The sequence below is a fragment of the Syzygium oleosum genome, unplaced genomic scaffold (assembly GCF_021117445.2).
Source record: "Syzygium oleosum isolate NSW1041296 unplaced genomic scaffold, Sole_v2.1 Sole_v2.09, whole genome shotgun sequence".
In the NCBI taxonomy this organism is placed as follows: domain Eukaryota; kingdom Viridiplantae; phylum Streptophyta; class Magnoliopsida; order Myrtales; family Myrtaceae; genus Syzygium; species Syzygium oleosum.
Window position 1 is genome coordinate 3,666,306 of NW_026607493.1, and position 27,811 is coordinate 3,694,116.

Below are 27,811 nucleotides of genomic sequence, written 5' to 3' on the forward strand. Positions count from 1 at the left end.
CTGTTAGTTATCACGAAAAACTACAAACCAGTACACCTGTAACAAACGGAGGGTAAAACCTCAAACTGGTACCTCCGTTAACTACCACGTATCCTTCAACTAAGCAATTTAACGGTAAAATGTATCAGAAACTAACGGAGGGTAAATTTGTCATAAATTTGAAATTTTTAGTAGTCAAAAATTAATTTGGAATAAATCTGTCACATGTATACCGGTTTGGGGTTTTTCGTAGTATTAACCCTACTAATTAAGTATCTCTCGGTCTAGAAATTTTTTTTTTTTTTTTAATTAGGGTTCATCTTTTCCAATCCAGGTAAAAAATGGGCTATCCATCGCTTCATCCGAAGATTTTCAAAAGTACCATTTGCACAAATATGATCTCGGACAGAGGATAAGGGCAACTATCCATCCGTGCGTATGAATATTCCATTGAAAGGCCCCAGTTGAAGATCCAAGCATTGCAGATGTCACTTACTCACGAGATCACACAACCGCGTGCGATTCTTGCTTTCCATTTCAACGCGGATTTTTTCAAAAAAAAGCATAGCTGTTTTTTTTTTAGTCACTACTGCATTCCGCACCACCTAAGAAGAAGAGGGAAAAACCTCAAGATAGGCTTTTTACTTGGACGACCGTCTGAATATTCAATTAGTAAATTAGGGATTAATAAACAATAGTATCCATGTGAATATTTTAATCAGCTTGCTACGGAAACACGACCTTAGGCACGCCTTCATTTTTTTTTAATTAATCCCCCATCACCTAATTTGGGAGGAGAGTGGGACCCTTGATGACCCTAAAATGTCCTTACAATCATCATATGGGTGGGGCCATTTGACCTGACACCAAAATACATCGCATGCTAAAGAGCTTAATTATTTTTGAAGATTGCACGTCACCGATCTACAAAGTGTATAAACTCTTTATAAACATATGGTCTCCTCTCACTTATTAATTTAAGATTTTGAGTTGAAGTTTCATGCGATTACGCTTATTTTATGAACGGAGTCTGCATTTCGCGGCGCATGTGTTTTGATTTTTTCGCAGGAAAATGCTCGAAAACCTTTAAAATGTGTATTCGACACCCTAAAATTGGCAGGTAATTCTCCCAATAATTTCGAAAATGTGGATAAAATTTTGAATTTTGATGAAAAATGAAAAGGATTGCTTTTGACCTTTTCTTGGAAGCCAAAATAAACGACACTGGTCTCTCTCCAAAATTCTTTCCCTCCGAAACATGTCTGCCAAACAAAACAAGAAGTTAGAAAAGAAGAAGAAGTGCCACCTTGTCCGTGACGCCGTGGCTTTACTCAGTTCCCGTTCCCTCCTCTCCCCCTTCAGTTCTCTGCCTTCTCTCTCTCTCTCTCTCTCTCTCTCTATCTTCATGGGGAATTACAGATTCGGCAGCTGATATCACTTCCTCTCCTTCTTGTCCGGTACCCATTTCTCGTTGCTTTCTTTCTTTCCTTTTTTCTTTCTTGTCTGTTGATTTTCTTGCATGTTTTCCTTTCCTCGTTGTTAAGTTCAATTCGAAGTCTTCGGTACGAGCAAGACCATGCTAAGAATAATCCTTTTTGGGGTAACTAGAGTGCTTCATTTGCGCCGAAGAAAAAGGAGAAGAGGCAGAGGCCAATTCCCATCTGCTTGGTCTCTCTCTGTCTCAAAGAATTTGTTTGGCATTTTACGGATGTGGGATACTGGGGATAGAGTTTTTAGCTGTTATATTTGGTTGATCAGTGGGTGTAGTATGATGCCTGTCCCTTTGGTCTGGATCATGTGCTTGCCTTTTCTATTGGAAAACTTTCTGTATAATTATCTTCAGACATCAAAGCTTTCTCTCTCTCTCTCTCTCTCTATCCCCCTCCCTCCCTCTCACACGCGCACGCACTGACAACGATGGAATCACTTGGAAGGTCCATTAATTTGTTTATTTTTCAATCTAGCTGAACTTAAGCAGAGTTCACCATATTGGATCATTAGCTTTTCCTTGCCCAATCAAGCATCATCTTGATAATGCGACACATTGACCGATTTCGTCGTCGGATGTGCTCAGTCTCTGCCTCAACCATTCCGAGTTTGTGATAGAAGTTGTTGGTTGTTCATAACCCACAACAGAATTTAAACCAGATCCATTTTTGAGGGCACAGAAAGCAGCAGTTCAAGCAATTGATAGGAGCTTTGCACGTACACCAAAGTTTTGTATGCTTTTTTGTAGGTCATAGTGGGTGGTGATGTTAATTGTTTTTTTCTTGAATACTCAGGTTTAGAGAGGGGTTTACTATATGATGGAGGCCTGCGATTGCATCGACACCCAATGGCCTCCTGGAGAACTACTTGTGAAGTATCAGTACATATCGGACTTCTTGATTGCTTTGGCATATTTTTCGATTCCCCTCGAGCTCATATACTTTGTGCAAAAATCTGCGTTCTTCCCATATAGATGGGTGCTGATGCAGTTTGGTGCGTTCATTGTTCTTTGTGGGGCGACTCACTTTATAAATCTGTGGACAATGAATATCCATTCAAAAGCTGTTGCTATGGTGATGGCAATTGCGAAAGTTTCTTGTGCCATTGTGTCATGTGCAACAGCTTTGATGCTTGTCCACATAATTCCTGACTTGCTGAGCGTAAAAACTAGGGAATTGCGTTTGAAGAGTAAAGCTGAAGAGCTCGACAGAGAAATGGGCCTCATTCTTACACAAGAAGAAACTGGACGGCACGTTAGGATGCTAACTCATGAGATTAGAAGTACTCTTGACCGCCATACTATACTGAAAACAACTCTTGTAGAATTGGGGAGGACATTAAGGCTTGAGGAATGTGCCTTGTGGATGCCATCACGAATGGGCACGACCTTGCAGCTCTCCCATACTCTACACCATCAGCTATCGGTTGAATTTACCATTCCGATAAACCTTCCCACAGTCAATGAAGTTTTCAGTAGTGGACGAGCGATGCGTATTCCCTATACATGTCCTCTGGCTAGGATCAGACCTCTTGTGGGCAGAAATATGCCACCAGAAGTTGTCGCAGTTCGAGTACCTCTCTTGCACCTATCAAATTTTCAGATTAATGATTGGCCTGACCTTTCGGTGAAAAGCTACGCAGTGATGGTTCTGATTCTCCCTACAAACTGTGGTAGACAATGGCGAGAGCATGAGTTGGAACTTGTTGAAGTTGTTGCGGACCAGGTTTGTCCTGTCTTACTTAATTGAAAATTTCCTGGGTACCTTCTCTTCTATGTACGTGGACACAATGCCTTTCACAAGTTTGGCACTGGGCGTACCTTCTCACAGTTGCTTGTATAGCTGTAAATCTTTAGAACTTAAGCATGGTAGTCCACAAAGCAGTGGTTGAAAGAAGGATGAAAACAAATAATAAAGACCACTATGAGTGGAATTAGAGGGGCTTTACTGTAAGGTGGCCTAGGCAACGCACAGCTATGAATAAGTTTCATGGAATGGGAATCGCATTTCAAGAAGTTTGCTCTCCCTATATCCCCGTTTGGTGGATATATAATAACATGGAACATTATTGAACTGAGAATAACAGTAGCTTTGCATAATCACAAGCTAGAAGCTATTCTGGCCATTACCTTGCTTTTGCACAGGTCCCTCTCACTGGATTTTGATATCATGCTAATACAGCAGAGAAGTGGTGCTTTGATATCTTTCCCTCCGAAATTTATTAGTCGTTATACTCTTTCTTGATGCTATTAGTTCTGATTTTAGCATATCCTCCACTATATAACAATTTCAGACGTCATCTCTATTTCAACAATTGTAAGGGAGAAGTATGCTGCTACAGTGTGGGCCACATGCAAGTTCATTAAGATGCATGTTCCTGTCCTAGTGGTTTCCAACTGAGAGTAGATGCTAAATCACTAACGAGCTCTTCATGAATTAAATATGTCGGCTTGTCTCCTGCTTCTGGTTCTTTCCTTATTCTGCTTTTCACTTCCCCTGCCTGATCCATGTCTGATGTCAGGACTGTCCATCATGCATTTTAAATAGTGGTCGACACCGGACGTTGCGGTCAGTATAAAATGGTAGCGGCGGCCGCTACCGCTATTGGCCACTATTGCAGCGAGAATCTGATACTTGCCCATAGTGGCTGCTATATCTGCTATTGCGGCTATCGCGGATTTATGGCTGCTATTTGTGATATTGCAGTGGTTGCAAGAAATATCTCGGAAACTCAAGAAACAATTTCTTTCCAAATCTTGCATTCTTTCGCAAAATAAGAAGAAGAACAAAAAAAGAAAAAGAATAACAAAAGATAAGATCATGAGAGAATAAGACGGTAACTTTTTTTGTCAAATGTTTTTAGGCGGGTGGTATTTATGTATTGTGGTGATAAACCATAATTATTGTTGTTTTCATGTGTGTCTGTGGTATTCTAATTCCTATGTGTCAGGATATTTGTGTTTAGGTATATTGTGCGATATCTCTTTGTTTAAACGTAAACATGTCATGTATTAGTGTGATTCTTCTGACTTCCTAGTTTATCTTTTCATCACTTATAGCCATGTGTGAGAGTAATTCATCAATCCAAACTATATCTCCTATCCTCTCTGTCAAATCTATCCATAAATTTATATAACTCAACTTTTTGGCACCCTTAAATACTTGAACTGCTCTCTAACATAATATAGATAAATAAACCTTATACACTTCACACAAGTTAATTGAGGACTTTGGCATGTTTTTGCAAATTTTATGAAATTGCACAACCACTATCACCTATTAGGAAGCCACTATGTCAGCATCCATGACAACTGCGGTGTGACGGTTTCCGCAACCGCAATTTAAAACCTTGACTGTCCTTGTTTAAAGTTTGGGCCTTTGGGGTTTAGTTTAGCAATTGCTACATGAAACCTTCTGCGGAGTCTGAAAATTAAAAACCTAGAAGGAGCAGGCGATACTGGTGGATAAATTGGATATATCTGCTGCTATAATAGGATCGGAGTGTATTGGAAGTAAGAAGAGGGTACAATTTTGAAGATTGATTCTAACTAATTTTGAAACTCTGCCCGCTTGTTAGTTTCTTTAGATAATCTCTCCTTGAGAGAGATATTATGGTCTGGAACATCACTCAAACCGGAGAAAGAAAGAATGTGAAGGTTTCCTCGCCTTATGTCTACTTTGTGGTGGTGTGTTGGCATTCTTTGGATGATAGTCTTGTGTTACATTGGGGAATATGTTGTCTTCATCGTCTTGAAGCTTCTCATCAATCATTCACGACTTTGATATTTCCGTCCACAAGTGCCATTCTATACTTTTTTTTTCCTTAGGTTCCTTAGTTTTTATTGCTTCAAAAATCATGAAACTGGTTCCAGGATTTCCATGTTATCTGGCTGCTGAATTTGCATCTCAATTTCATATTTAGGTAGCTGTGGCTCTCTCACATGCTGCTATTCTTGAAGAATCCATGCGAGCTCGGGATCAGCTTGTTGAGCAGAATATTGCTTTAGATTTAGCTCGCCGCGAGGCAGAGATGGCAATCCATGCTCGCAATGATTTCCTAGCAGTAATGAATCATGAAATGAGGACACCATTTCTTTCAATTATTGCGCTCTCTTCACTGCTTCTAGATAACGAATTGGCTCCCGAACAAAGGGTTATGATTGAAACCATACTGAAGAGCAGCAACCTCTTGGCGACACTTATTAATGATGTTCTTGACCTTTCTAAACTTGAGGATGGCAGCCTCGAGCTAGACATTGGAACATTCAACCTTCCTGGTAGCATCAGAGAGGTAAACATAGCAACTTTTTGCTATCAGTATTTAAGAAGTTTACAATAATCTTCATTTTGTCCATTAATTTGCTTTATCCGAGAAGCAACATGATTAATTGGTTATCTTATAAGCCCAGGTTATTAATTTGATAAAGCCCATTGCTTCTGCGAAAAAACTATCCATGACTGCATTTCTGGCTCCTGACCTGCCTACCCATGCTGTTGGCGATGAGAAACGCCTTATGCAAACTATGCTAAATATAATTGGGAATGCGGTGAAGTTCACAAAGCAAGGCTATGTATCAGTTGTAGCTTCCATTGCAAAACCAGAGTCTTTAGCGGAGTGGCGACCACCCGATTTCCATCCAGTCTTTAGCAGTGCCCACTTCTACCTGAGAGTGCAGGTTGATGGTTTTTGCAGTTTAGCTTCATTTAGCATGTATAGATTGTCCTTTTGAGCAAAACTCCTTATCTTCAGCTCTCTCTCTCTCTCTCTCTCTCTCTCTCTCTCTAGGCTTGCTATATATTTTGCTTTGCTTCACGTTCTCTTGCTCTGATAAATTTGAATTACAGCGCATCCCATATCAGAAAACATGGCTATCTTTTGTAAAAATCGATCTGGGTTATCATTGTCTTAATGACGCAACTGACTTGGATTCTCATAACAGGTTAAGGACTCTGGCTATGGCATACAGCCACAAGATATTTCTCAAATATTTACGAGATTTATTCATCCTCAAAGTGGATCTAATCGAGGTAGTGGCGGTGCAGGACTTGGACTTGCCATTTGCAAAAGGTAGATTGCACACTGCTTAACGCTTTTGCTCAAATTGCAACTTTCTTTTCTTGTGTAAGCATATATGGTCGTTTGGACGCTTTACTGATTGCTAGTTCCTCAAGCATATGAAGCCCTATTGTCTCATGCACACTGAACCGTGAGTCAGAATGTCCAACCTTGGGAGGGCTTCAAATAAGTTCAGTTGAGTCAGAAAAGATCCATGGATCTTTGAACCTTAAATTTAGGCTTCTCAAAGCATAATATCAAATAGCAACCCTCGAGGTTGTGGATTGATTTATTTGCAGCGGTTACTATTTTATTTTTCTGATCCCTTTTGGACACTCCTGATATCTCAGAGATAATTTTCTCGACCCTTTTGTCTACTAAAGTTTGCAAGCCACCGGATGAAATTGCATTATCTTGGTTTTGTGATCTGAGATCTCGCCTACTCTCCTTTTCATGATTTTAGATTTATAAATCTCATGGGAGGTCACATATCCATCGAGAGTGAAGGCCACGACAAGGGCACCGAAGTCACTTTTATCATCAAACTACAGAAATGCAGCAATGCAAATGACTCGGCAGCACACAAGAGCACACCTAGAGCTCAGTCTGGTCATGGAAGCGCCGATTTTGCTCAGCACAAACCTCACAGAGATACTGACAGAACGGTCCCCTCTAGCTCCCAGTATCAAAGAAGTTTTTGAAGTCTCGAATGCAAGTTGGTGTATCCCAACGAGGTCTTCCCAAGATATTGTTCAGGTGAAAAATGGGTATTAACTGCATAATGCCTCTTCATCTTGGAGGCCTACACATCTGATACTTGAGTGATACTTCAAAGCATCAACTTTATGTCTTGATTAGAGAGGTCTCGAGGTTGTGAGTAAGAAGTTTTGCAGGGAGGCCCTTCTATTTTTTTGTAAGTAAAAGAGTTTTTGTATGATCCAGTAATTATCATATACTACTGAAGGTGGATTGGGATGAATTCTCTAGAACGCGGGGGAGCTGACGCAAGTGTCCAAGCAGTCTTGTGAGTATAACTTTCTGACTGTTCCAGTAGAATAACCGTTGATCCCTGTACTCTCAGTTTTCTTGCGTCTGCACTTGCCCTACATAATCGTAGGAACCAGGTCCATGATGCACTATTGTATAGTTTGGGATGATTCGCAATGATGATGGTTCACATTCTCTATATGCGGAGCAATGACTAACATGCACTTTAAGAGTTATTAGCAAAATCTATTACCAAATCACTCTCCTTCTGCAAATTTCTTAGTATTATAATAGCAATAACTATTAGTATTGTTGTTGTTCTTTGCCTTTTTCTTTCCGGGCGGGGATTGGGGGATGGCCGAATCGTGGCCGAATTGAACGCGGCACGAGCAAGCTCTCGGAATTACTCGCCTAATTTTTGCGAATGATATCTCAAGCTTTTCACAAGAGCCTCTCACGCAGATTTACATGCGATGGAAGCTTTGTCCGGAGGAACTCTCCATTTTCTGGGCAAAATATGAATCTGACTAAGTCTGGAGTTTTCTTTGCAAGAAATGTGTATTGATTAACACGACTTGATATCTGCCAGTAGTTTTCTTTTGCTCAAGAAAGCATTTGAGATTTGTTCCTGCGACCTTATTCAAAACTCAGATTTTACCTATGCCAGAGATTAGGCAAGACGATGCTCTAACTTGTGAAAACAGACCTTTTTATCCTAAACAGGATGCTAAATTTTTCATCCGGCTGGTCATTTTGTTAAGTCCCAACGAAGAATTTCCCATCTTCCACTCCAGAAGCAGACCTTAATTCAAAACATAATCGTTTTTGGGGTCAATTTTCTTGATAGACAAGATTAACACACGGTGCTTGCCTGTTTTAAGCAGCACAACGCTTCTTACCTGAAGTATGCAGGACAATATCAGCTTTGCTTATTCTGACGCAAGATAAACCCCCACATGATAACAGAAAACCACGAATTGTGATCATTTTCGACTCTAGTCACGACAAATGTAACTGCTATAAGTAACGCACCCTGCTGCATCTACGACGTATGGGTGTACCAGCTTCCAATGCTGCCACTCTCTCTCTTTTTCAGAAGAGAAACTTCATTCATACAAATTGATAATGCGCAAAGATGGATCTAACGAAGTGAGTAAGGATGAATCAGAGAAAAACAGCCACACCCGAGTATTCAAAATAAGTGCAACACTAAAAGAATGAAATCCACGGTAATAATTGGAAAGACAAGGATCTAAATAGAACTTTCAAAATCATCAGACTCCGTCTTTCTACCAGATGAAAGAGTAAGGTCCAGGACAAACAGAAACAATTAGGCAAAAATAATCTAACATAGTTACTAAAGACACAAGGAACACCAAAATTTGTGTACTCTTCAGTGTTCTTCATCACGGGTCTCACTTCTTTGCCTTCTTCGGTACCCTGAAAGCCAAATAAAATTCTCTCAGATAAATCCAACTGTGGATAAAGAGAAATCTGCCCATTTTGTTGCATATACTAACTCAGCTGCAGGTGCTGTAGCTGGTGGTGCTGCTGCTGGCTTCTCACTAGGTCCCTGTTCAATTTAGACAAGGGAATCAATTTAGAATCCACCTATGATACATAAATACATTTTCATTCATCTGTTCTCAGAGCTTGTTTTACTTCATTTGGCTCTTTAAACACAAGATAATTACTTTTGGACTCAAACTACGAAATTCAACTTAATTGATTCCCTCGTCTAATCATTATATATTGTCTAGCTGGTGATAAGAGTCACCTGGGCCAAACGCTCCTCCCTCCTAGCAAATTTCCTTTCCCGGCTTGCCTTGTTCTTTGCCCTCTTAGCCTCGAATTGGTCAGACAATGTCTTCTCTCTGGCCTTCTCTGCTTTCGACTTGTGAATGCTCTCCATCAGCACACGCTTGTTCTTGAATACGTTACCCTTCACCCTCATGTACATGTCATGGTACATGTGCTTGTCAATCTTCTTTGATTCCCTATATTTGCGGAGCAAACGCCTAAGGACACGCATCCTCCTCATCCACAAGATCTTTGTGGGCAGCCTTGCCTCCCTCGTACCCTTGCGCTTACCTGAAATCAGGTCAAGTTACTCTTCACAGCCTCCTAAGGTTTTACTAGCTTCCCAACAGCAATGGTTATGTCATAGAGACTAAAAATTACAATACAGACACATAATACATTGGGAAAAAGCTCTTCCTTTCAGTACAGAGTTGTTCCCACTTGAAATAAAAATAAAAATAAAATAAACATACTGAGCTCATACTATACTGAAGCTCTAATTTCGGAAGATCTCTCCATTCAGATGAAACTTACCATATCCTGAGTGACGGCCCTTTCTCTTGGCCTCCTTCATGCGCCGTGCCCTAGATCGAGAGTGGATCTTAGTGGGCTTCCTGATAATGAAACCATCTTTAACCAGCTTCCTGATGTTCTGGCCTGTGTAAACATCCAAATTGTTGTCAATTGATGAAGGCAAGAGAAACTTAACTATTGAGCCACTCCTGGCTGACAAGAAGAATGCAACCAGTGCTCAGAGGAAGTGCCACCACTTTGCGAGGGGTGATGTTGAAGCAAGGGAATGCAGTGCTAGTGAAATTACTCGTGAAACTGGATCAACAGTTCTAAATTGAATGTTGTCCTCTATGTGGAATCGATTAGAAGAACCCAAATAACAAGCAAGCCACAGTTGAGATGTTGATTACTTTGATTGCGATGCGAACCCAGATAGAAAGTAAAGGAGTGGAAGTTAGTAGCGACTCAACAAGCAAGTTCAACTGACACAACCAAACGTACACAGTCTTAACACAATAACTCTAGCCAAGATCCCACTCAGCCCCTCTAAATGAAGCTGAAAAGAAAAACAACAACCAGAAGTCCTCCAAATGTTCCTTTCCTTCCTTACGAACCAAACAGCAGAATCGAAGGCCAGTCGCGGAAACCACACAATCGCTTGTCGATAAATTCTCCTACCCACAACACCAACTCTTCACATTAACAGCAACGGAAGACCAATTGATCCCGCCCCAGCAAGCACACTAAGCAAAGAGCACAAGAAACACGAACGCCACACAAAAAAAGCAACAAACACAAGCGAATTCACATGGCAGCCAACCAAGAAATGCCTTCACATCCTCATCCTCCATACTAACAGCGCCAGAAACTTGACCTCCAAGTACGTAAGCTCACCAATCAACCCAAATACTTAAAACCCGTTGTTCAATCTCTTCCCCCCCCCCCCCTCCCCCACCCACCATTTGCTACCGAGACAATGACAACAGAAGCTCCGAACGGACATCTAGGAGACACGACACGCACGAGCAGATAGACGCACGAAGCATACAGCAGGAAAAGCAAAACGAAGAGAGAGAGAGAGAGGCGTCACGACTTACGGGAGTTGGCCATGGAGATTTCGTTGACTTCATTGGGATCGAGCCAGACTTTGCCTCTGCCGCACTTGAGAACGCTGGCGGCGAGCCGCTTCTGAAGCTTCAGCGACACCATCTCTCACCTCTCTCTCTCGCTGGTCGCGATGCTTGGGTGAAGAGCTGAAGAGAAGATGGAAAGCGATAAGGCGGAGTGTTTATATACCACAGCTTCTGCCTAGGGTTTTCCAGAGCTTCCTCTGTGATGGGCTGGGCTTCTTCGCCTGGTCTTTCCTTGTATTTCTTACACCCATCACCTTGATTTGAAGCTTTGCTGAACTCGTTCGGCCCAGTTTGGAGATCCCTGTAAAGTTTCAACCCTGAAAAATGAGACAGGATCGCCTTTCCCTTTTGGGATTAAAATACCACGAAATATCCCAATATAGTACACTCGTGTCACATTTATCCTAATTTTTATGTCCCAAAAAATCTGAACCGATACGTCTAGTTTGGGAGTAAATGTGGCACGAGTGAGCCAGTTTGAAAAATTTTTGTGGTACGAAAATTAGTTTGGGGTAAACGTGGCATGGGGCGTACTAGTTTGGTATTTTTGGTGAGTCAAAAGTTAGTTTGGGGTTAATGTAGCATGAGTGGACCGGTTTAGGATTTGCAATGATATTAGCCTTTAGAAGAAGGGGAGGTTACTTCATGCCAAAGTAAAGCATAGCACAGGCCTAGAAGGTCTTATAGTGGATTTACAAATCACCTTCTAAAGGGATTCCTGGCAGCAGGATTTGAATCTGGTTATGGTGTGCAGAGAGATCGAACCTTATCAGCTGAGCCAATCCACTTTGATGGTATTAACAATTTTTTTTATATATGAAAAAATTGATTATTTCGTTCGCGATGAAAAAGCATTGCCAATTGAAATTGCATTGTTGCCTCCCACCAAGATCAACACCCCAACGTGCAGACATGTAAAGCATTCCAAATGCGAACTGTTAGCCACTAAGAATGGACACTTTCAATACGTATAAGATGCAGAGAGAGTTTGATGGCCTTAGCCAACACTGGTTGACAACCCAACTCTGTTTCAAACGAGAATGGCTCTTCTTGCTCATCTGTGTCTCGCCAAATGTTTGCTTCTCTTGCCCCTGTTTGCGGTCGTTTTCGCCGCCGACATCGATGCTTATGGATCCAGATCCACCCTCATGAAGCCGAAACAGCATGGAGACCAAAGCCTCCTGTCCACAAACATTGGGATTCAAGGAGTCATTTACTGTAGATCGGGCTCGAAGCTCGTCCCGCTCCAAGGTACCTAATGCTCCCATGTTCTGTCCATGCCGGTTTCTGATCTTCTACGGCTATTGTCTGTCTGTGCTCACTTGTCTTTCGTTGCTCACAATCATTTAAAACGAGATGTTGCGAATTTTGGCCCGCTCATCCGCAAATGTAAGAGTGATTTGCACATGCCAACGCTATCGTAACCAAGAATAACTGTTAGAGCGACTTGATCACGTCGAAGTATATCATTCGGTCTCTGTGTTGGATCTCATACAGCAAATCCACACACCATCGTCTTCAATTTTGATGGCGATAGACACTAGACAGTTCCGGTAAAGAAAATAGAACAGTTGTTGAACTGCCTAAACATGGTACATCCTCCCAGCTTCATTTCTCCTCTCTCTCAAATTTACATTAGCTAATGAGTGGAATTCCATATGTGGTGATAGATAAAATCATGGGTAAGTCGCAATACACATGACAATTACTCTTCCACAAAGCGAAAAGAAATTGAACACAATAATGTGATTCCAGGTGCTCGGGCGAGAATAACATGTTTGGCTGTGGACAAGCGAGGGTACGAAACTGCTCCGTTCTGCATCTTGAGCAGACCCACTGATGCAAACGGCTATTTCTCGGCGACTTTGTCGCCATCGGAGGTCGAAGATGACTGGAAGCTCACACGTTGCAAGGCTTTCCTGGAGTTTTCTCCCTCAGAGACCTGCAAAGTCCCAACGGATGTGAACAGGGGGGTCACCGGTGCTCTTCTTTCATCCTATCGCCTCTCAAAGGACAAGAGAATGAAATGGTTCTCCGTGGGGCCTTTTGTTTACACCTCGTGATTACGAAGAAATGAAGAAAGGAAGCTACTATTTATCTGAGGTCGTTGTCTAATTGAAATTAATTAGTGTGATCAAGTCTTTTGGCCCTTTGCCAATAGCTTAAGTTTCGATATTGGCATGTGATCAAAAAAGTGTTGCCCAAAGCTATAATAACTAAACAACTGTTTGACCAAAGAGGCCAGTGGAAACTATTGGGTTGTTCTCTTACTTAACAAAATAATAAACAAGTATTGGAGGATCAGACTTCGATCCGTATTAGCCTGGTTCATATGGGACCATAATCTAACAGCTCATGCGGAGCGGACTAGGCGAACGAGAAATTATAAAAAGTAAACTCAGAGCGTTTCATGCGTTTCTCTGTCACCTATTTCTATGCCAGAAATAATTACCATATCCAAAGTTTTAATTGGCGATTCACGAGAACTTCACCTTCGTATGGACAGAATCAAGCACTTTGCACGGCCATGGAGACACGGGGTGCTCGAGTCAACGCGACCAAAACATATACAAATTACTGATCTAATGCGCTGAGCAGAACTTTTTGCAGACAACAAGTGCAGCAAAACATGAACATAGAGCATGCTAGTTAGCCAAAACAACAAGCATGTTGGCAAATGAACTGTCTCGTGCAAATAATAAGAAGTACGGTTCAAAGGAGAGATGAATCACCAGCAGATTCCGGCCAAACAAGTACAGTAAACAAGCATGGCCATTGAGAAATAAAAAAGCTACGACTAATTCAGACTGTTATTATACCTTCTCTGAACCACTAATCAGAGCAGGAATGCAGTTAGTCTCCAGTTCCCACAGGGAACAAGCTCTGCTTCCGTGTTGCTCTTATATAGGCCTTTTCTTTCTATGATTTTTCATATCCAAGCTTGACTTGGCAATTTGCGCCCTTGTTATCTTCATCATCAATGTCACGTATAAACTTGATCAAAGAACAGAGGCCACCCAAGAAGTTGTGATCGATCACGCCGCGGCCATCCACCACATGTGCAAAGTCCACCAGTTTAACTTTCGGGTCTGCACAGCCGTCCAAAGCCGACTCCCTGTCATAAAAGAAGAGGATCGAACAAGAATAAAAGTGATAAGTCGTCTGAACCTCAAACCATTGCTTCAGCTGTAACAATTGTGCCAAAATCCCACCCGAGTGACCGTAAACTGTTGATGCATACGAACAATCCGGATCCGCATTCGAACCCACAGACAAGTTAGAAGAAACGAACTTCCTCAGTGCCAACCTGACACCATCCGCATTAAAGCTATAAACAACCTTCTTGTCAGGTTGCCAAAACCCGGCTTCGCTATTCTGATATACCTTTAGCCCCGAAATCCTGAACCCCAGTGAAACGCTCGTGCTATCTCGATCTTTCTCTAAGCACTTCTGGATGTACTTCTCAGAAGCTTCGGGATACCATGTTCTGGATCCCATCTTGATGTCCATGACAGATGGGTTCACACGACCCGCGACGAGATCCTCCAGAACCAGGTGAGGTTGAGGACCCGATCCATCAGATGCCTCTATACTCTGAGTTCCGTGAAACACCGGAAAGAATTCGCGAATGTGACCTGGGATCTCGGCATTGGAAGAGAATGACTCGTAAAAGGCCACTTCCGTGGCTCCGCGCTGATCGCTCTGGAGAGGCTTATAGAAGCGGCCCGAATCATCCACCAGTGGCCCAAGCATTCCGCCGTCTGCTCGGTGACCGGCGACTTGATGATCCGGGACCTTGAGCATGGTGTGTATGATGCGGGAAAAGTTCTCCAAACTTCCTCAGATTCGATTATCTATCTGTTCAAAGCAACAAAGCCAGTCTTGATTGATCACAGCCGAATGAACTAGGGTGAAAATCTAAGTAAATGGGCAACTACTCCAAGAATGACGCTATGCAGGATGCTTCCTCGCAAGCAATTAACGAAAATGATCGAAAACAGAGTCCTGACTGAAATTTCACGCGCAAGCGCAGGGAGATGAAAAAAAAAAACAAGCTTTTATAGGTTGACCGTAGAACTAACAACCACCATTTAAGATAAGTAAACAAAATTCAGAAGGCAACAACTTAACGAATCAAAAAATAAGAAGGCGAGCGATGAGTCTACGCACTCCACAAAAACAATCAGAGGCCACGCCATTGTGGACCCTGTCGAGAAGCATGAACGACGGTTTCCTCGGATTTAAAAAAAAAAATCACACTTTCAGACTTTCTTTCAATCCCTCTTTCTGCGAACTCACCCACCGACCAAAGGAACCCCGGATTTTACCACATTGCCATTGACCCGCGAACCTTATCCTTGCAATGACTCGATGTGAGCACGCAATCGACTTTATCTCGGGGTATTTCAGCAGTGATTAAAGACTCTCATACCGCGGATTTGGGCGACGCCAGCCAGGGACGAATGTTGCAAGGTCAGAGGTGAAGCTCTTGCCCGCGGAACACCTCGCAGACGATGAAGGAAGGCCCAGGAAGAGAAAAGAAAAGAGAGAGACGAGAGTTAGAGCGAGAGCGAGAGACAGAGTCGCCCGAGATGCTGCCGCGAGTGCCGCGCATATCCGGTGGATGCGAGACATGCATTTCGCCTTTTCTTTTTTAAATAAAATTTCTTTTCCCGAGGAACAAATTTATCGCCGACCAGACGAATTTCGATTTGACGCACGGAAAATCGAATAAAAAATAGTAAAAAGGAGAACTACCAGAGAAAAAGAAAAAAAAAAAGAAAAACCGCTTCGGCCTATGGGCCAAACCCGAAAGAAGGTGTGGGAACCGGACCGACCAGACCGGTTTTTGGAACCGGTTACTAACCTCAGCAGACAGCCGCTCCTCTGTTTCTCATCGTCATACACACTCCTTTCCTTTTCGCTAAAGAAAACCCCTTAGTTTCCTCGCCGCAGGATCCCCTCGCCGTCGCCGTCGCCGTCGCCTCCGCCGCCGCCGCCGATCCTCTCTCTCATCTGGTTGTCGATGGTGATGATGAAGATTGTCGGGGGTCCGTGTGAGAGGAGGGGAGATCTCTGTTTTCCTGAGGGTGGGTGTGTGGGTGCGGTGGGATTTGCAGAGTTAGGGCTTCTGAAGAGGAGAATGATGATGATGATACTGGTTTTGATTCGAGGCATCTTCTCGTTGATCCGTGAGGTAAGAAGCGATTTTGGTCGGGTTGGGAAATTCTTTTCGGTCCCCCTTCCCCGTTTCATTTTCAATTTTCCGTTTTTTTTTTTATGTTTCCTTATTTCGGGGAAAAATAAAGGAAATTGGTCGACCAGAGTAATATGTGCGGACAGTGTGGGGAAAATGCACGGGGATGGCCCACGGGTTAAATTGAAAGTATAATTGAGTCATAAATTTTATTACTAAAAGTAATAAATAATGCAATCTCATAAAATTTATCAAATATGTGTAATCGAGTTATTTCGTTAATTTCATATTATTATTTTCTCTATTATATGTAGCAACGATGTCATTTTGATCTAAATATAAATTTTAATACAGATTTCATTTAAATTAATTTAAAAAATAAGCTAAATTTAAAGGTTAAAAAAGGAGACGTGCGAAACAGCGGCCAAGGCTTGCTGCCGTTGCCATCATCGAGAAGGGCGGCGAGAGTGGGGGATGGCCGGTGGGGTTGAGCCCTAGCTAGTAGCCGGAGACCATCGCCACCCTTAGGTGAGGGTTGCGGCCCTCCCCCACCCCAAATCAAGCGAGGGTTGCTGGCCCTAGTCTAGGCTTGGTCGAGGGCGGCCATAAAATTTTAAATTTAATTTAAATAAAATCTGTATTAAAAATCAGATTTAAACCAAAATGATGTAGACCTGATCGAGGACCGCCATTAAATTTTAAATTTAATTTAAATAAAATTTGTATTAAAAATTAAATTTAAACCAAAATGACGTCATTTTAGCATCATGTTTCATATTTTAGCCACATCATCGCAACGTATGAGAGATAAAATATTAAGAAAAAAGTCACGTCGGCATTGTTAGTCAAGTTGGATGGAGTTAACAGAATGACTCGACTGCACCAATTTAACAAGTTAAAGGATTTCATCGTACTTTTTGCAAATTTTAGGACTCAGTTGTACTTTCGTGCTATGTTTTAAAACTTTTAGTGCACTTATCCCTATTTTTTATTATCTGACATGAAAAAGGCGCTTTTATTTCTTTCTTTTTTATCGCAACGCTTTTATTTCATTCGCAATCGACTTTTTTGCACAAAAACTTCCTTTTATAGACCTTATTTTACATTTTACGTGCTTTGAAGTATTTATCATTGCGATGAATCGAATACCGCCCGTCGACGAGAGTATCAATCGATGAACAGTAATATTTGGATTTTACACGTCAAAGTGCTCGGATTTGATTCTTTCACTGGATTTACAAGCAATCACGTTAAATTTGTAAGCACCGTGACCCAGATATTTTTGTTCCATTCCCGTGTGTATGTTCGTCTCGGTGGTGATGGTTGGCGTCAATGGCATGTAAACGGATTTGAGTCAATAGCCTGCATGTCGATTCCTTGTTCTGTGTGGATTCGTTTCTTCAATCTATGTTCTGTCCATTTTCTTACTGTTGCCATCGTGGAGGATTGAGTTAATGGGGACGGATGGCCGTAGGATTGAGATGTGTAATTAAGCTTGTGCAAAAATCGACTCGAATCGATGGGGCTTTTTATGAGTGACGTCCTTACGAGTTATTGTTGTTGAGGTTATGATCCTAAAATGAAATTTTGCTTCGATCTTTTGTCTAGGCCCCTTGACTGTAGTGCATATTACTTGTTTGACAAAATGTCTAAATGATATCAGAATGCATGTTCATGAAAAGAGAGAAAAAAGGAACAAACAAAAAAAAAATGGATTTTCGAGTAGATGTGGACCGGAAAAACGGAGTAGGTTTCAGGGCAAACAGAATAGATTTCAGATTTCAAAAACTAAGAATCGGTTATAACATGGTAAGTTTTAGGTTCCAGGTTTGGGACCTATTCACTGTGAAATGAATCACCCCTAGTTCATGCTTCGAAGGACCCGATGTATGCGGGGCCCACTCTAGATTGGTGGCAAGAATTCTTAACATAATTTCAGGTGTAATTTTTCTTCGACTTATTTTAAGTATATTCCCTACTCCTCTTCACGAAATGCTCACATGAAATTAAGATTCTTAAGAATCGCATGCAAATTAAGATAATTGTGCCTATTGATTGTCAAGGTAGGACTAATGATTAGAGTGATCGTAATAAGGTAGATATATTGAGAGATAAGACACTGCTAATTAAAAAAGAATTGCTAGAGATGATCGTCGCTTGGGCTGCGTATACGACGAACCAAATGAGCTATGGTTTTCGATTTGATACATGGAAAAATGTTTTTTTCACTGTTTCCCATTTTCCTTTTCTCTGTATTGATATCGTTTTTTTTTTCCTTTTCCGTTCGTCAAATCAAAAAGTTAATACTTGCCACCCACATACGACTTGACGTATGAAACTATAATAATAATTTCGTGATTAGTAATAAAATATCTAAATTATATACGCCATTCAGCAAGGACCATTATCATTTTTCTCGATTGCGCTTCATTTGGTACGAGAAATGGCACGCGAGACTTGCGTACATTGTCGACGGTGACCTAATGTTTGCTAAGATCGGGGGCTAATTAACACGAACTTGTCAAGTTCGTGGGAGCAAATTGAAAAAAATCGACGTTTAGGGGGCAATTCGAACACCGATGTGCAAACACATGGTGGAATCCGGAAACTTGTGGAATTTAATTTAGTAGATTAGGCCATATCATATGGGATAAGAGAATTCCACCCAACGGAGGTAGATCGACTAATAAAATATCAATTTACAAGAGTTTACGGCTAATGAGATAATTTTACACTTTTTTTTTGTATTTTCTAGTGGGCTAATTCCAAAAAAAAGTAAAAACTTTAAGTTGAGTGATAATTCTGATTCAAACTTTTTTTTGTCCAGTAAAAAAGTACAAATTTTAGGTCGAGTGACAATTATGGCACAAACTTTTTTTATCTTATAAAAAATCACAAACTTTTACTATTATCCCAAATCTGGCTCTTCGTTGACTTTCTGCCTGAATTCACCCTTGTTTGAGAAAAAATGTTATGGTCGTGAGCTTGGCGGATCTCGTCCATGGCGTTTGTCGACGGGTGGTGGTCTACAACTTCAAATTATGAAGTGTGACTAAAGAGATTCAATTTGGAGATCTTTTTTACGTGTCGGTAAAGTGAATGAGATGAAGAGTTTCGCCGTTATTCTTCAAGCTATGGCTTAGAGAAAAAGACAATGAATAGTGCTTTAAATCCAATCAGTAAGCCACGTGGATTCATTGCTGAGGTAGAATAGTTAAGTTAGATAATCAATGGTTCTAAATCAGGGGGGGCTAGATTTGCGATTTAAATGAAAATTAGTGATTTTTTATAAAACAAAAAAAAATTAGGGCCAGAATTGTCACTCGACCTAAAGTTGATACTTTCTTAAGAAACAAAAAAAAGTTGGAGGCAGAATTATCATTCGATTTAAAGTTTGTGTTTTTTTTTTTTTTTAATCAGGCCATTTTCCAGCCAATAAATATACGAGATTTTGACTCGGGCAAACGAGCTCGCGCGCGCAACGCAAGATGAGAGCGCGAGAGGGGAACACATGGCAGCGATTCTCCATGGCCGATCACCATCACCACCACCACCATCACCTTCCTCCTCCTTCAATTCATCTCTCCTCTCTTCTCGCCTCGAAGTTCGATTGCTCTCGCTCGCTAATGGTTAAAACTCAAAACACCCCTCTCTCCGTTCGAAAGACTGTGTGTTCCCCCCCTTTTGGCGAACCTTCGAGAGTTTCATAGCGGAAAGATAGCAAGTTTCGAGGAGCGAACGAGGTCATGGCGACTGCCAAGCTAGATCGCGTGCCGAGCATGAAGGAGCGAGTCGAGGACAGTGTCAGGGCTCACTGCAACGATCTGTTCTCGCTTCTCTCCAGGTCCGTTTGCTCCTTGCCGTTCGCATCATCCTCGGCCGTGTGTTCTTGCCTGCTGGATGCATTCAATCCGTGGTTGTCCGGGAGGTGTCGAAGGAGGTTTCCAGAAGAGGAGGAGAATTAGTCATCCCTAATAATCAGTCATGGCTTAATTTAGGAGAGATGAGTTAGTTATGCATCTCCGTTATTTTTCCATCATCATCAATAGAGGAGACGGTTTTCCTGACCTTATAGTGTTTACTGAAATGGTTGTGGTGGATAGAAGACAAACTCGTTATATTTCGTCGGATCTCGTTTGCGGCTTTATCTTTGGTTCGACCTTGAGTAACTATGGTTGTACTTTGTTTAATTCGCACTGAGATGGTACGGAAGTTGGAGATCTAGTGTTTGACATCCGGTTCCGTCAATTGTTCGTTCGTTTGGTAATTGATTTGTCTCGGGTGTAAACGTGTCAAGGAGACAGAATATTATTTATGCATCACGTTCAGATATTCTACCAGCTCAGCTTTCACATAAGCGCGTTACCGTCTAACATGAAACTTCAATCAAGAAAAACATTGTACATCCCTTTTTTTTAGTTTACAAAAACAAAGATAATCGGGGGTTCATGTGGTTTTCTTTCATGCAAATCGCATAGCTATTCATTTCACTGGCAATCAAAGAGCTTAGTGAGAGCTTGTGGAGTGGGGGTTTTAATCATCTGGGAGGAGCATGTCATTGTCACTTCAGTCTGGCTGTTTGAAACGACTGGCTTGTATCGACTTTTCCCCTGTGTGATTTTATTTCCAATTTTAAGGTATGTGAAACAGGGAAAAGGGATATTGCAGCCGCATCACTTGCTGGATGAGCTTGACAGCATCATGGATGATGAGCAATCGAGACAAAGTCTTAGCACTTGCCCCTTCAACGAGGACCTAAAATCGGCACAGGTGTATCTTCGTTTTAGTTACTTTTCCTTTCATAAGATGCAACTTTCGGTGAAAGGGAACAGAAAAGGACACAAAGAACGAGCCAAAATGAAGTTCTTTTCAACTTTTTGAATGTTGAGTTGATTTTGACGCCTGTAGAGGTTATGTAGAGCTATCGGAAGTAAGCAACTTCACTGCAGCTAGGACCATGGAGCTCAGCAGAACTTTATGTTTGTTATTTTCTTTCAACCTCAAAACGAGATGACAGCTGAGACGGCTTTTGCTACCAGGTTATGAGAGGATATCATTTTTGGCTTCTGCATCGACTGTGGCTATATACTTTGTACATCCATCATAGCTATATGGTGCAGTTGCAAGTTGGCTTTTGTCATGACTTCTGCTATCAGCCTTTGGGGAGCTATGTTTTTGAATAATTTTGACTCTGAGGTTTTTGTGAAATACTGAATGTCAAAGCCAAATCATGTGATTGTCCTCAGGCATAGGCTTTTCTTGCTATTTTTAGCATTTACTTCTTTTCAGTTCCATCACTTTGGTTTGTGTAAAAAGAGAGGAGACTTAAAATACAACCAAGCAATGTTTAATCTACATATATACTTGAGTTGCAGTTTCTTCCCACTGCATATAGTTTGTCTAAATGTTTTTGCTTTATTTTAAGGAAATCCTCGGTCACATTCTTATCATTTGTTAACCTGTCCTGGCTGGGTTGACTGAAGAAATACATATATATTGTTCTCTCTTCAGAAAATTCTTACCTGACTCAAATAGTTGTTTGTTCGGGCTCTCAACGTGTCATTCACCTGTTTATTTGCAAAGTGTTAATGTTTCTTTTTGCCTATGGTAACAGGAAGCCATAGTTTTACCTCCATTCGTAGCAATAGCAGTCCATCCAAGACCTGGTGTTTGGGAATATGTCCGTATCAACGTGAATGAGCTTAGTGTGGATCAATTGACTGTATCTGAATATCTTCGATTCAAAGAAGAGCTTGTGGATGGGCTGTAAGCAACTTTTTTTTTCTTCCTAATAATGCAGTTATTACTCTAAATTTTCTCAATGAATCATGTAATTTCACGTGTTCCAGTTTCATTGCCTTTTGAATGTGAATCAGGTCAAATACCCCTTTTGTGCTTGAGCTTGACTTTGAGCCATTCAATGCAACCTTTCCTCGATCAAATCGATCGTCATATATTGGCAATGGCGTGCAATTTCTCAACCGCCACCTTTCTTCAATCATGTTCCGTAATAAGGATTGCTTGGAGCCATTACTTGATTTTCTTCGTATGCACAAACATAAAGGTCATGTAAGTCTCTGAAATTGATTCCTTTCGAGAGAAAATTGTTGGCGCAACTATTATAACCTTATAATGTGCATGTGCGTCACCCTTATGTTTATCTCTCCAACATTCTTGTGAGCTACTTCAACATCATGTGTCTCTGGCTGATGATCTTGCACTACTAATGAGCATCCTTTGCAGACGTTGATGTTAAATGACCGAATACAAAATATTTCGAGACTTGAGTCTGCTTTGGCTAAGGCAGAGGATTATCTTTCTAGGCTTCCATCTGACACACCCTACTCAGAGTTCGAATATGAGTAAGTTTGTTTTCATGAATTTTTTGGACAGATAAAATTTTCATGCATTTTAAATCTCTCTTCCTGACATGTTCACTCTTTTCTCACAACTTCATTTAGGTTACAAGGTATGGGGTTTGAGAGAGGCTGGGGCGATAGTGCAACTAAGGCATTAGAGATGATGCGTCTTCTGTTGGATATCCTACAGGCTCCCGATCCCTCCACTCTAGAGGCATTCCTTGGCAGAATACCGATGGTATTTAATGTCGTCATATTGTCCCCCCACGGATATTTTGGGCAAGCTAATGTGTTGGGGTTACCGGATACTGGAGGACAGGTAAGTAAAACTTTGATCTTTTTTATAATACTTTTTTTTTGGTTAGATCTTTTTTGTAATACTAGGAACAAAATAAATGAAAGTTTTTTTTTTTGCCTCTTCTTTATTGATGCGGTCTCTGGGAGTCACCATATCTAGTTATTATGTTGGCTACTGCATGCAGATTGTCTACATTCTCGATCAGGTTCGGGCACTGGAGAATGAAATGCTCCTCAGAATACATAAGCAAGGACTGGATGTGACCCCTAGACTTCTCATTGTATGTATAAACCGATTTATTACTTTACTTGAGCATGCTATCATTGCTTTCTCTGGTACTGCCATTTGTTCTCGGTTCTCCCTTTTTTTTCTTCTTCTTTATTTTTGTTCTTTCAGGTTACTAGGTTGATACCTGATGCAAAAGGAACTACATGCAACCAACGGCTGGAAAGAGTCAGTGGAACACATCACACATATATTCTGCGAGTTCCCTTCAGATCTGAGAAAGGAATTCTTCATGAATGGATTTCAAGATTTGACGTGTGGCCTTTTTTGGAAACTTTTGCTGAGGTAAATTGTATGACTTTTGTTGTTTCAATAGCTATCTGTATCCCCTAAACTTTATCCATTCCTGATCCGATGATGATACATTACAATATAAACTTTATTTCTCTGCGATCGATGAACGGATCAACTTTACCTCCAAAGACATACACAAAGTCATTGGTCCTCGTTATCTCAAAGAAAGTATGCACTATCCAAATGTTACTAATTTCTGCCCTTCAAATGGAGGAAGCTTGACCGGCACTCTTCCTGGTTTTCTTATTTGTTTTTTTCTTTCTTTCTTTAATTGGAGTGAGGCTTAGAAGGGAAGAGAGGCCGACGGGAGGGATTTTCTCTGGAAGAAAGCTCAGTTCAAGAACTTCTACAATCACTTTCATGCTACCTAGTCCCAATTAGTGTTGTTGCTTATTGTGTTTCTTCCGGGGGTGATTGATACGACTTGATTTCACCAGAACTGTCAACTTCTCTGACACCATTTAGGGAAAAATCTGTGGTGTGATCTTGTTTTTCCAAATTGTGGATGCCATTCTGTGGCTTCAAGTTGCAACATCTAACTATGCATAATCAACTTTTAATCTGGACCAGGTTTGCAAAACTGTGTCCTTTTTCCTGATGCAACATGCAATTCTCCCGGTTTACTAGGTTATCTAGTTTTAATATTTCTGTACGTGCTTTCTCCTGTCTCGGATGGATATGGATGTCCTTATTTATACCTTGCTGTACCTATACTCATCTATCATCATTTTGTCATGTCATCACTTATCAGGATGCGGCAGGTGAAATTGCCGTAGAGTTGCAAGGCTATCCAGATTTTATTATTGGGAACTACAGTGATGGTAATCTTGTCGCATCATTATTGGCTCATAAGATGGGAGTTACACAGGTTTGCCACTGTTTTTGGATCTGAGTGGGTAGAAGCTAAGCTGTTTAGCTAGTCTTTCTTTCATGTATTGTTTTAGTTATACAATACCTGTTCTGCATAGTGCACCATTGCACATGCCCTGGAGAAGACGAAGTACCCAGATTCTGACATATACTGGAAGGATTTTGAGGATAAGTACCACTTCTCCTGTCAATTCACTGCTGATCTAATTGCGATGAATCATGCCGACTTTATCATCACCAGCACATATCAAGAAATAGCGGGAGCGTAAGTTTCTCCACTGTCCAATTATCAGTATGCCCCCTCTATGCTAGATGCTTTGAGCATACTTCACCTATAATCAACATACAGATTGGAAAATAACTGATAGCCATGTGGTAACGCTCAAAAATCTTGGTTCAAAGTCGGGTATGCTCTGTATAACGGATTGATAGTGCTCGCTCAACTCTGTACCCAAATAATTTTTTTATAGGTAAATCAGTGTATTTGGTTATAAACTATGTGGCTCAATCGTGCTCTTTGTGACTGTAATTAATGTGCAACTCATCTTGTTTGTCCTGTTTTTCCTTCTGAGACCCTTGTGCGTTGTGGAGTGAACCATCTACCAATATGACTCAATCTTCGCCATTCCTTTCAGGAAGAATACTGTCGGGCAGTATGAGAGCTACACAGCCTTTACGCTTCCAGGGTTGTATAGGGTCGTTCATGGAATTGATGTTTTTGATCCGAAGTTCAATATAGTCTCTCCTGGGGCAGATATGAGCATTTATTTTCCGTACTTCAAAAAACATGGGCGACTTACAGCTTTACATGAATCGATAGAGAAATTGCTCTTTCATACTGGGCAAAATGAAAAGCACATGTGAGTCCCATCTTAATTGTGGATTCCTTGCCTCATAACTTTTTTCTTATACCAACATATGAAACACTGCAGTGGCAGATTGAGAGATAAATCCAAGCCTATTATCTTTTCCATGGCAAGGTTGGACCGAGTTAAAAACATCACTGGGTTGGTGGAGTGCTATGGTAAGAATTCTGAACTGAGGGAATTGGCTAATCTTGTTGTCATAGCTGGTAACAATGATGTGAAGAAATCCAAAGATAGGGAAGAAGCGGAAGAAATTGAGAAGATGCATGACTTGATTAAGACGTACAACTTAGATGGGCAGTTTCGATGGATGTCTATGCAAACAAATCGCGCTTGCAATGGTGAGCTATATCGATGCATAGCAGACACAAAAGGTGTTTTTGTTCAGGTGAGCAATTTTTGCACATTATGTTTGTTGGTGAGTCTTCATTTTCAAGGCCTTCCCTAAACCCATACTTATTTGTTCACTTCTGGAGCGCAGCCAGCTCTGTATGAAGCCTTTGGACTCACCGTTGTAGAGGCCATGACTTGTGGCTTGCCAACATTTGCCACTTGCCATGGAGGTACTGCAGAGATCATTGAGCACGGTGTGTCAGGTTTCCATATCGATCCTTATCACCCAGACCAGGCTTCAGCTCTCATGGTTGATTTCTTACGACGGTGCAAGGAGGACTCTAGTTGTTGGAAGAAAATATCTGATGCAGGGCTCCAGAGGATTTATGATCGGTGAGTGGTAGACAGCGCCAGTATGATGCATCTTCAGCTTGAATACATGCGACTTAGTCGGACTTTCACTGATCTGCAGGTATACGTGGAAGATCTATTCTGAAAGGTTGATGACACTGGCTGGGGTTTATGGCTTCTGGAAGCATGTTTCCAAGCTAGAGAGGCGTGAAACGCGACGTTATGTGGAGATGCTTTACATTCTTAAATTTCGAGAACTGGTAAGAAGCGATCAAATTGATAGGCTGCTTCCAGGGCCTGGTTTTTCTACTTTTGCTATTGTTTTAGAATGCTAACAGGTGGAGGATCTTGACTTGATCTCCATAATCAGGATGTAACGATTTGCAGATATGTGGATAACTGGAGTATCAATAGAAAACCCTGAGAGTAGTTGTTAATAAATAAGATAAGAATTTTGAGCAGGCGCGCATTGGAGAATCTTTTCTCCAGAGTCACAAACACTGTTGAACGCACAGAAGCAGAGATTTCCACTACATTAACTACTCATTCCACACTAGTCATGCAACCAATGGTGCTTGTGGAGAAGTTTTCTCCAATGTCGGTGGATTTGATATAAAAGCTGCAATTAAAATTTTAGCCCCTTGTTAGTTGTAAGTTTGACAATTATCATGCTTGACCTACTTGTTGCTATGGAATTACACATCTTACTCTCGATCAGCTACTTCAGCAGAAATATCTACTGAAGCATTAAAAATCCATGGAAGATTTACAATTCAAACCCTTGTAAGTGTGACAGTTACCATTCATCTCCTACTGTGCCTTCCCGTACACTAACCACCCTAGTAGTCACGCTTTGAAGCTGAGAGTAGACTGCATGAAGAGACAAATCTCTAATTGTTTTTATAATTTCCATGATATGGTTGTCGTTATGACCATGCTTTTGCAAGAAATTTGATTTTGACCAAAATTCTAGAACAAGACTAAATGATAGCTGTAGTTTGTGCGTGGATATCTCTTAAAGGGTCCTTTTTACTGATTTGCTATCCTCATTTTGCTGGGATTTTGTTTCCTCTGTATCTTCATGGAGAGTTCATTCTTTAGCCAGTTAGCACATTGGCCAGAACAACTGTATAGGCAGGTTTTTTGTAGACGTGACCAAGTAAGAGAATGGTCAAGGCTTATTAGCTTACTGGGAAATGATCAATCATACATGCACCAGTAATTTAAACAAGATTTATTAGGAAAAGGAACTACGGAGATGCCGAAGTGTTGCGGCTGACCCTGCATCATGTCTTTTATTACTTTTGCCTCAATGTTGTCCGTGCTACTGCTGCCATCATTAGCTGTTCAATAACCAGACTTTCAGAGATATCATGATTACGTCAAGTCCATCTTTTCCAATTTTGTCTGAGCAAAACGTGGGAGAGCACTTCAGTATGCGACTACCAAATGAAAGTCCTGATTTTCTTAGGAAATTGTTTGTGCTGATACGTTCATTCTTTCCATGTCCAGGTGAAGTCGGTTCCGCGGGCGATTGATAATTCATTATAAGATGTAGATCCTGGAAGATCTATAGCCCACGAAGAAGTTATTCCCATAGGTGATCAGGTATGCTGAAACCAGAGAGTGCAGCTTGATTATCAACAACAGATCACTGCATGCTTCAAGGGAAAAGAAGGATGAAGTATGCTTTGATTCATAAAATCTAAGTTGTAGCATAGACCAGCCATTGAAGTGCAATCTGTAAGTTCCATACTGCTGATGTTTGACGCTTATTTGTACCGTTCTGTTCATGATGAGGAGGGTGGTCATGCTGAAATGCCTTTACCAGCTGTAGTTGCGCTTGCGTCCAAGTCGAGTTCTATAATAGTGCAAGGACTGCTTAGGCAAAAGTAGTCATTGCATCTCCTCAATTTATACCAAGCATATCAACCAAATTGTGCTATTATAAGGATACTTAAAGTCAGCTAAACCGATGCCCATGTCCAGTTTGAGGCGAATCT

At 41.2% G+C, this 27,811-nt stretch overlaps 5 protein-coding genes across 14 annotated transcripts; 3 read left to right on the top strand and 2 right to left on the bottom strand.

The window, feature by feature from the left end:
• Positions 1 to 1,269: 1,269 nt before the first annotated feature.
• LOC115673549 (probable ethylene response sensor 1) lies at positions 1,270 to 7,708 on the top strand. 3 transcript variants are annotated; one of them, XM_030595757.2, is made up of 6 exons: positions 1,270 to 1,436; positions 2,262 to 3,191; positions 5,389 to 5,757; positions 5,876 to 6,142; positions 6,407 to 6,534; positions 6,986 to 7,708. In XM_030595757.2, the coding sequence occupies exons 2-6, from the start codon at positions 2,283 to 2,285 to the stop codon at positions 7,221 to 7,223; spliced, it is 1,911 nt and encodes a 636-aa protein (XP_030451617.2). In that variant the 5' UTR covers positions 1,270 to 1,436; positions 2,262 to 2,282; the 3' UTR covers positions 7,224 to 7,708. The 3 variants fall into 3 exon arrangements, with proteins under 3 accessions (XP_030451617.2, XP_056170773.1, XP_030451618.2); XM_030595758.2 differs by lacking the exon at positions 1,270 to 1,436 and adding an exon at positions 1,517 to 1,647; XM_056314798.1 differs by lacking the exon at positions 5,876 to 6,142.
• Positions 7,709 to 8,698: 990 nt separating this feature from the next.
• On the bottom strand, positions 8,699 to 11,081 carry LOC115673629 (60S ribosomal protein L19-1). The gene is made up of 5 exons (XM_030595844.2): positions 10,920 to 11,081; positions 9,844 to 9,966; positions 9,287 to 9,600; positions 9,030 to 9,082; positions 8,699 to 8,949 (listed from the first exon to the last, which is right to left on the bottom strand). Exons 1-5 carry the CDS (start codon positions 11,029 to 11,031, stop codon positions 8,925 to 8,927), a joined length of 627 nt encoding a protein of 208 aa, XP_030451704.2. The 5' UTR covers positions 11,032 to 11,081; the 3' UTR covers positions 8,699 to 8,924.
• A 912-nt stretch (positions 11,082 to 11,993) lies between these two features.
• On the top strand, positions 11,994 to 13,018 carry LOC115673684 (protein SEED AND ROOT HAIR PROTECTIVE PROTEIN-like). Its single transcript, XM_030595931.2, has 2 exons — positions 11,994 to 12,206; positions 12,711 to 13,018. Exons 1-2 carry the CDS (start codon positions 11,996 to 11,998, stop codon positions 13,016 to 13,018), a joined length of 519 nt encoding a protein of 172 aa, XP_030451791.1. The 5' UTR covers positions 11,994 to 11,995.
• Positions 12,510 to 16,225, bottom strand: LOC115673683 (inositol polyphosphate multikinase beta-like). 5 transcript variants are annotated; one of them, XR_008817222.1, is made up of 3 exons: positions 15,823 to 16,224; positions 13,775 to 14,813; positions 12,510 to 12,897 (listed from the first exon to the last, which is right to left on the bottom strand). XR_008817222.1 is itself a non-coding variant. In XM_056314801.1 (3 exons), exons 2-3 carry the CDS (start codon positions 14,757 to 14,759, stop codon positions 13,875 to 13,877), a joined length of 693 nt encoding a protein of 230 aa, XP_056170776.1. In that variant the 5' UTR covers positions 14,760 to 14,813; positions 15,823 to 16,225; the 3' UTR covers positions 13,626 to 13,874. The 5 variants fall into 5 exon arrangements, 4 of the variants coding, with proteins under 4 accessions (XP_056170776.1, XP_056170774.1, XP_030451789.2 ...); XM_056314801.1 differs by lacking the exon at positions 12,510 to 12,897 and having other exon boundaries at positions 13,626 to 14,070; positions 14,263 to 14,813; positions 15,823 to 16,225; XM_056314799.1 differs by lacking the exon at positions 12,510 to 12,897 and having other exon boundaries at positions 13,626 to 14,813.
• Positions 16,226 to 19,828: 3,603 nt separating this feature from the next.
• On the top strand, positions 19,829 to 27,638 carry LOC115673701 (sucrose synthase 2-like). Of its 4 annotated transcripts, none has more exons than XM_030595951.2 (15): positions 19,829 to 19,996; positions 20,790 to 20,922; positions 21,767 to 21,918; positions 22,029 to 22,221; positions 22,396 to 22,514; positions 22,614 to 22,830; positions 22,994 to 23,089; positions 23,206 to 23,379; positions 24,140 to 24,256; positions 24,357 to 24,523; positions 24,894 to 25,118; positions 25,191 to 25,512; positions 25,606 to 25,850; positions 25,930 to 26,068; positions 27,321 to 27,638. In XM_030595951.2, the coding sequence occupies exons 1-15, from the start codon at positions 19,899 to 19,901 to the stop codon at positions 27,357 to 27,359; spliced, it is 2,436 nt and encodes an 811-aa protein (XP_030451811.2). In that variant the 5' UTR covers positions 19,829 to 19,898; the 3' UTR covers positions 27,360 to 27,638. The 4 variants fall into 4 exon arrangements, with proteins under 4 accessions (XP_030451811.2, XP_056170308.1, XP_056170309.1 ...); XM_056314333.1 differs by having other exon boundaries at positions 25,197 to 25,512; XM_056314334.1 differs by having other exon boundaries at positions 25,239 to 25,512.
• Positions 27,639 to 27,811: the final 173 nt, after the last annotated feature.

Excerpts from the sequence above, each read along its gene's own strand:
- LOC115673629 (XM_030595844.2), bottom strand. The coding sequence starts at position 11,031 with ATGGTGTCGCTGAAGCTTCAGAAGCGGCTCGCCGCCAGCGTTCTCAAG. Across the intron at positions 9,967-10,919 it reads AATCTCCATGGCCAACTCCC|GCCAGAACATCAGGAAGCTG; the intron begins GTAAGTCGTGAC and ends ATGTTTACACAG. Across the intron at positions 9,083-9,286 it reads GGGAGGAGCGTTTGGCCCAG|GGACCTAGTGAGAAGCCAGC; the intron begins GTGACTCTTATC and ends TAAATTGAACAG.
- LOC115673701 (XM_030595951.2), top strand. The coding sequence starts at position 19,899 with ATGGCGACTGCCAAGCTAGATCGCGTGCCGAGCATGAAGGAGCGAGTC. Across the intron at positions 24,257-24,356 it reads ATAAGATGGGAGTTACACAG|TGCACCATTGCACATGCCCT; the intron begins GTTTGCCACTGT and ends TGTTCTGCATAG. Across the intron at positions 25,119-25,190 it reads GGGCAAAATGAAAAGCACAT|TGGCAGATTGAGAGATAAAT; the intron begins GTGAGTCCCATC and ends GAAACACTGCAG.
- LOC115673549 (XM_030595757.2), top strand. The coding sequence starts at position 2,283 with ATGATGGAGGCCTGCGATTGCATCGACACCCAATGGCCTCCTGGAGAA. Across the intron at positions 3,192-5,388 it reads TTGAAGTTGTTGCGGACCAG|GTAGCTGTGGCTCTCTCACA; the intron begins GTTTGTCCTGTC and ends TTTCATATTTAG. Across the intron at positions 5,758-5,875 it reads TTCCTGGTAGCATCAGAGAG|GTTATTAATTTGATAAAGCC; the intron begins GTAAACATAGCA and ends TTATAAGCCCAG.
- LOC115673684 (XM_030595931.2), top strand. The coding sequence starts at position 11,996 with ATGGCTCTTCTTGCTCATCTGTGTCTCGCCAAATGTTTGCTTCTCTTG. Across the intron at positions 12,207-12,710 it reads GAAGCTCGTCCCGCTCCAAG|GTGCTCGGGCGAGAATAACA; the intron begins GTACCTAATGCT and ends ATGTGATTCCAG.
- LOC115673683 (XM_056314799.1), bottom strand. The coding sequence starts at position 14,759 with ATGCTCAAGGTCCCGGATCATCAAGTCGCCGGTCACCGAGCAGACGGC.